The sequence below is a fragment of the Pollicipes pollicipes genome, unplaced genomic scaffold (genome assembly GCF_011947565.3).
Source record: "Pollicipes pollicipes isolate AB1234 unplaced genomic scaffold, Ppol_2.1 Scaffold_4219;HRSCAF=4965_pilon_pilon_pilon, whole genome shotgun sequence".
Lineage (NCBI taxonomy): Eukaryota > Metazoa > Arthropoda > Thecostraca > Pollicipedomorpha > Pollicipedidae > Pollicipes > Pollicipes pollicipes.
Window position 1 is genome coordinate 24,285,522 of NW_023596448.1, and position 6,000 is coordinate 24,291,521.

At 47.6% G+C, this 6,000-nt stretch overlaps 1 protein-coding gene across 1 annotated transcript; it reads left to right on the forward strand.

Annotated features, from left to right (window-relative positions):
* The first annotated feature begins 3,655 nt into the window (after nucleotides 1–3,655).
* On the forward strand, nucleotides 3,656–4,600 carry LOC119095829 (uncharacterized). The gene is made up of 3 exons (XM_037218681.1): nucleotides 3,656–3,670; nucleotides 3,867–4,067; nucleotides 4,260–4,600. Exons 2-3 carry the CDS (start codon nucleotides 3,879–3,881, stop codon nucleotides 4,458–4,460), a joined length of 390 nt encoding a protein of 129 aa, XP_037074576.1. The 5' UTR covers nucleotides 3,656–3,670; nucleotides 3,867–3,878; the 3' UTR covers nucleotides 4,461–4,600.
* Nucleotides 4,601–6,000: the final 1,400 nt, after the last annotated feature.

Here is a 6,000-nt window from a genome sequence, read left to right on the forward strand (position 1 = left end):
GTGCGTGTTTTGCATCTCAGCTAGGTGTGGAAGTGTCTTTTCAATGCCCATAGCTGACACCAAAAATGCATGGTTTCAAAAGGCATCAGTTAGATATTGTGTATATTTGTTTATATTTATTGTGTATATTTCGTGAAGGTGAAACACAGCCATGATCATGCATCTAGTCATTATGCGAATGTCGATACATTATGTACGCGAGTAACATATATCCTGGCGACTTCCCGAACACTAGGCCAAGCTAGATCATGACTAGTAGAAGTTTGGCCTGCGGTACTGCCGCCGGAATTGACCGATCGGCCGCTGGTAACTTCCGCTAAGTCCACCACCGAACGTCTGCTGGTTGGAGACGGCGTTGGTGTTTGAGAACTCCTGGTTGCCGAACAGCCCCGAAGAAACAGCGTTGGAGGCGCTGGCGGAGTTGGAGCTTACGGCGTTGCCACTGGCTGAGCCCTGAAACAACATGTGAGTTTTTCATGTAAGATACAGCTGGAATATACTAATGGGGGTTATGTCAACTATGACACTTCAGACACTGTGATTCTTGGATTATGCAATTTCATCATAAGTGTCCTGAGGTTCAATCAATAGTATATCGTCCACAGCTGCATGAAGAACATTGTACCGACATTGCTTAGCTCAACCAGCCTACTGGGGCTAACTTCACACAATCCCTAGTGGTATATCTAGTAGCCGACACACTTACCGAGGCGGTGGCGCTGATTTGCGTGATCCGGGAGCTCTGGAAGGGACCACCGCTGACCCCGGACACCACAGTTGCCTGCGGCACTTCCGGTCGCCTGGCCGTTCTGACTGAATAAACCACCTGGGAAGAAGCCCTGCGGCAACGCAACGGCGCCAGCAACCAGGCAGAACAAGATGGCGGCGGTCTTCATTGTTGGATGGAGCTGGAAACGTTACGGCGGATCATAAGATGACGAAATTCACATGCATGTTTTCGGTAAGTCAATTCAATGTCAAGCGATAAAGTATCATGCAAATACCGAATACACCACACGGTGCCTTTGTAAGCAATTTGATCGTTGCCAGGCTTGCATTTATTTACGATCAACACCAAGCGGCTTTAAGTCAGCAAAATCTCCATTCAAATTCGGTGAAAGTACGTCAGCTGACGTCATTGACCTCAAATGAGTTCATCGAGTCCTGCTCACTAACCGTGAGGAGTTAGTGTGCTCAGCGGTAGAACGGAATAGCTTCTGAAGTTGCTCACACAATTTCCTGGCTTATATGCGACCAAACGGGTTTGGGGTGGTCCCACTGAACGGGCGTATACGTGGGATTCCCTAGCCAAGGTACGCCGCTGGCTGTTGGCGGAAGACGCCCAGTGCGGCCTTTGGCCCTGTTTAGAGAAGCGCATGGCTCATCCGTGGCGCCAGTCATTTCAGTGACTGAGGAGATGATGGCGGGGGTGTCGAGTCGAAATATTATATCATCTACCCATGGACCCGCGTCACTTGCTGCTGTCCCAATATGACATGTTTTATGCTGTGTTTATGGTCACGATTCTAGTCACGAGTAAGGGCTTCTTGCAACGTGCTCGAGCACAACCTGAAACGTTGAGCTTGATTAATGAAGCAACGTATTCTTTGCTAGCATCGTGAAACCAGCGCCAACCGAAATGTAAGAGTGAACATTGTGGTTGGATTTGGATGAGAAGAAGAACTTTGAGCTAGTAATGCCAACAAATATGAGCTTAAAGCACTGTTTCTGCATCAAGCCTTGCTCATCAATCATACGCACTCTGTAGCCTCGCGTTTGGGCTTCCCAGGCTCTTTTGCTCTTGCTGAAAACTTACTCTCATGGCCTTGATTACTGAAAACCAGAGCGTACTGTGAGTGATGTAATCAACGTTAAAAAAGCAGCACATACAGTAACATTTTGAAGCATTCTTTGGAAGTGTCTACCCGATGCTTACGCCATAGTGTTTATCGCATCACCCATATCAATCATTTTATCGAAAGCTAGATCTAACTCAATCCGTTATACAAATTAGATTGGTATGTACCCATAATTTTACCCAACCAAAGAGTCTTTTAAGTTGCGGTACGACCTTCAATCAACATACGACAAATGCTTATAATAAATTTGTACATAGGTCAGAAAGCTTTTGGCAAAGGAAACATTGATAAGGCGTGCCAGCAGAGTTACACAATATAATGACGGACAATATTTTGGGATTAGCTTATGAAAACTTATTCAAAAGCATAGTGCTTGCTCTTATTTAAGATGCAAACACCTTGTATTCACTTACAATTGCAAACGTAAAGCGGACAGTCCACAACCAAAGGAATTGATCTTTAAAAAAAGGCGCCAGTTGATCTTTCCAACAATTTGCATCACAACCTTGCATAACGCAACAGCTGTAAAGGTGAAGAAGCCTTCTCTCACTCTCTAAGAACGCACACGGTAGCTGGAGCCGACCAACGTGCGGCGAGCCGACGCATGACTGTGGAAGACCAACATCCGTCTTAAGCACACGACGGAGTCGTGATGATGGTCGAGTTGTGCACGGTGGTGATGTCCTGCTCATAGGCAGCGAATGCGTGGTGCGCGGTTTCAAACGGACGAGCAGTGGCGTAAGTTGTTCTCTGGGACTCAACCCGCAACTACTCGTGGGCCTTCGCTTAATACCTTTCCAATTGTGTGTGGTGGTCTTTGGATGCATTCACCCACACTGCAGTGCAGAAGACGGGGAAGTCAAACTATCGAATGTTTGGTGGAGAACATCAGCCCGTTTGAAAACGTGGGGAGAGCTGCAGTTTTGTTGCGGCTGCGACGTTTTGCCTGCATAGGCACACACCTCTGAAGGTGTTCCAAACACGGTAGTATATGTCCAACATTGTAAACATTTATGACACTCTAATCCATTCACCACGTGATGTGACGAACACATAGAATAGAAAACAGAAAGCAGATGCGATAAAATTGTTCTACTTGGCCTCGGGCATATGGATTCAATTTTTGCCGCACTTATCTGAAACCGGTGTGACTATAGGGTTGTATGGTGCAATTGTGCGGGTTGTGCGCCCTCGCCCTCGCTCTCTTCCGAGCTCTGTATCTGACTGGGTGCCGGGGGGCGTCACGTGACTGTGGGCCTTCCGATTCGCCCGGGGTCAAGGGTCGGCCGCTGAGGCGGCGGCAGGGACCCGAAGCTCGCAGGTGCCAGTCGGATTTTGGACGAGTCTAGGCGGATACATCGCTACGTTCTCTTACATGTCCTTCAACGACAGTCGTTTCAACTTTGCAGTTCAAAACGCCACACAAACTGTCCTTGACGCACTTTATCAAGGACTGTTGCTCATATACATGATCAACAGTCAACAACAGCGCACACCCGTCATCACATTACGTACCTGCAATGACAGTCGTCTATAAGAGCAAATTGAGCTTCATTGAAGTGTAGAGACCGGACCGGCGCCCCGGTGGGTGGTGGTGAGCTCGACCATGCGCTCCTCTAACGGAACTCGTCGGCCGGATCGTGCGTTTTCTCCTTACGTCCCGCGACACGCTCCGGTCAGGGAATCCCGGGTACATGACCATTCAGTGGGACTTGCCCGAATCCGGCTTTTGGTATATAAGTCAGAATCGGAAGAGGGCAACTTCAAACACTTCCCAGCTATTCTGTTACAGCACATCTACCTTTCCCCCGGTAAGTGACCAGTATGCTAAAAACGGAAAACTTGCAGTTTTGGGGTGACCCGTCCACCGAGCGCATCAGTTTCGAAGTGGGACGCTTATACCGATATGAATCATCCCGTCAATGGTGTACATCAGCCATTATGTCTTGCACGCTTTCGACCGATGAGACAGTTCCCGCATCTTACCTTCCGCCATCACATTTCCAGCTCCCTTCAAAGATGAAGACGGTCGCCATCTTGCTCTGCGTGGCTGCTGGCGCCGCTGCGTTGCCGCGGGGCATTTTCCCAGGTGGGCTGTTCAGTGAGAACGGCCAGGCGACCGGAAGTGCCGCCGGAAATGTGGTGACCGGGGTCAGCGGCGGACTCTTCCAGAACTCCCGGATCACGCAAGTCGGCGCCACTTCCTTGGTAAGTATGCCTGCTACCGGATCTACCGCTAAAAAGAGTCACAATAAAAGCTTCAGCTTAATGTTTTTTGATCAGGCATAGACCCTCTTGCTTTGCTTAAACGACTCCGTTATCTGGATGTCTACATCAGTTACAGGAGTCATCCATATACTCACGTTATGTTTGCTTGTAAATATCCATGTGGTGTTTCAGGGTTCAGCCAGCGGCAACGCCGTAAGCTCCAATGTCGCCAGCGCCTCCAACGTCGCTTCTTCGGGGCTGTTCGGCAACCAGGAGTTCTCAAACACCAACGCCGTCTCCAACCAGCAGACGTTCGGTGGCAGACTTAGCGGAAGTTACCAGCGGCCGATCGGTCAATTTCGGCGGCAGTACCGCAGGCCGAACTTCTACTAGTCATGACCTAGCTGGCCCTGTGTTCGGGAAGTTGTTATGGTATCTGTTAATAGTGTGTAGCGATGTGTGTGTGTAGCGGATGAAGAACCATTCAGTTTGCAATGGTTGCATTCATACTCCTCGTCGTTTTCCAACTCACATGACCCTAGTTGTGTTCCATTGTCATAGCATGAAACAAATGAACCATCTGACGAATTTGGACGTTTGGAGCTATCTGATCCCAGGCTAGCTGCAAACATAGGGGTTGCCACTTCTATCTGCAGCAAGTATGTAAGAACGGCGCGGTATGTGCAAATATGTATGAAAGTATGCATGAATGGTGTAGAAGGGCAAGTATGTGGAAAGCAGCTGAAATGAGCCATTATTAATGGTCGGAATATTCTGTCTCATTTTCAACTGCTTCAACTACACTTGTACGATTGTAGTTTAATTCCTCCTCGCTCTTTTTGACCAAAGACCTCCTAGTCAATTTCAATAATTCAGACTCGCATTTGTTGGTGTTCACGAGAGGCGATCTCGGGGAGATTTCTAAGATGCATCCAGCGCCATCTTTCTCAATGTCGAGGCATATTATATTTCTGAGATAACAGGCGGACTCTACAAAGTGCTAACTGAAGGTCATGCCTCACAATGACCGGTCAAATATCACGTTCACTATCGTTTAGTCATATCTTTCTGATGCGGCTTGACCAAGAGCGGCCAAATGTCATTATCCTGTGGCTCCAGCGTGCTGAGTACCTGAATGAAAGGTGATGGTTGTGCTGACATTTCTATAAGCACTGTATGAAATGTTCTGTAAATCTGACTCTGGGATCATAGTCGCTGCCAAGCAATCTTGCTGCAAAGATGCTGACTACTGCAGCGGAGGTAAGTAATTGCGGTTTAACAAGTTCGATGGATGATTTTGTGACCCGACGTTACCTTGTGACGTCTATACCGTGATTTGGCCGATACCAGCCAGATCCTTCCGTGACCAGTCTGCATTTGACTGTCCTTAGAAGGCCAAATTTTTGAAAACTATTTTCTGGGACGCGAGCTCACTTTGTCGATCACTTTTGCAGTAAGATGTCCATGACTAATGCTATATAGGCCACGGACGCGACAACGCCTTCCGATTTGGTCAGTTTGAAACTAAGAAGGAGTAACACCGTACAATTAGTAACTTACTTTCCCTTACATGTGTATTGGGCTACAAAAGTTCTAGCAACGCCATCAGGTTTAACAATGATGAAATCGTTTAAAAGGTAACCATCATAACAGACCTGAACGAATCCTTTGGTCCAATTGCATCAGATCGGTTGCCTCATGTCAATTGTTTTTATCTCATGTTCTTTGGTCCCGGCAATGGAAATAAGGTAAAACTCGAAGGCCATACCGACGAGGAACATTTCAGAGAACATACGGAGGACTATACAAAGGCGGACAGGCCAAACTTTTATTTATGTACCGATATCATTAAATGCGAACTGTAAATGGGATCGACTGTAGACCGCTTCTGGTGTCGATTTGACCACCGACACATTCATTTTGGTAATAACCT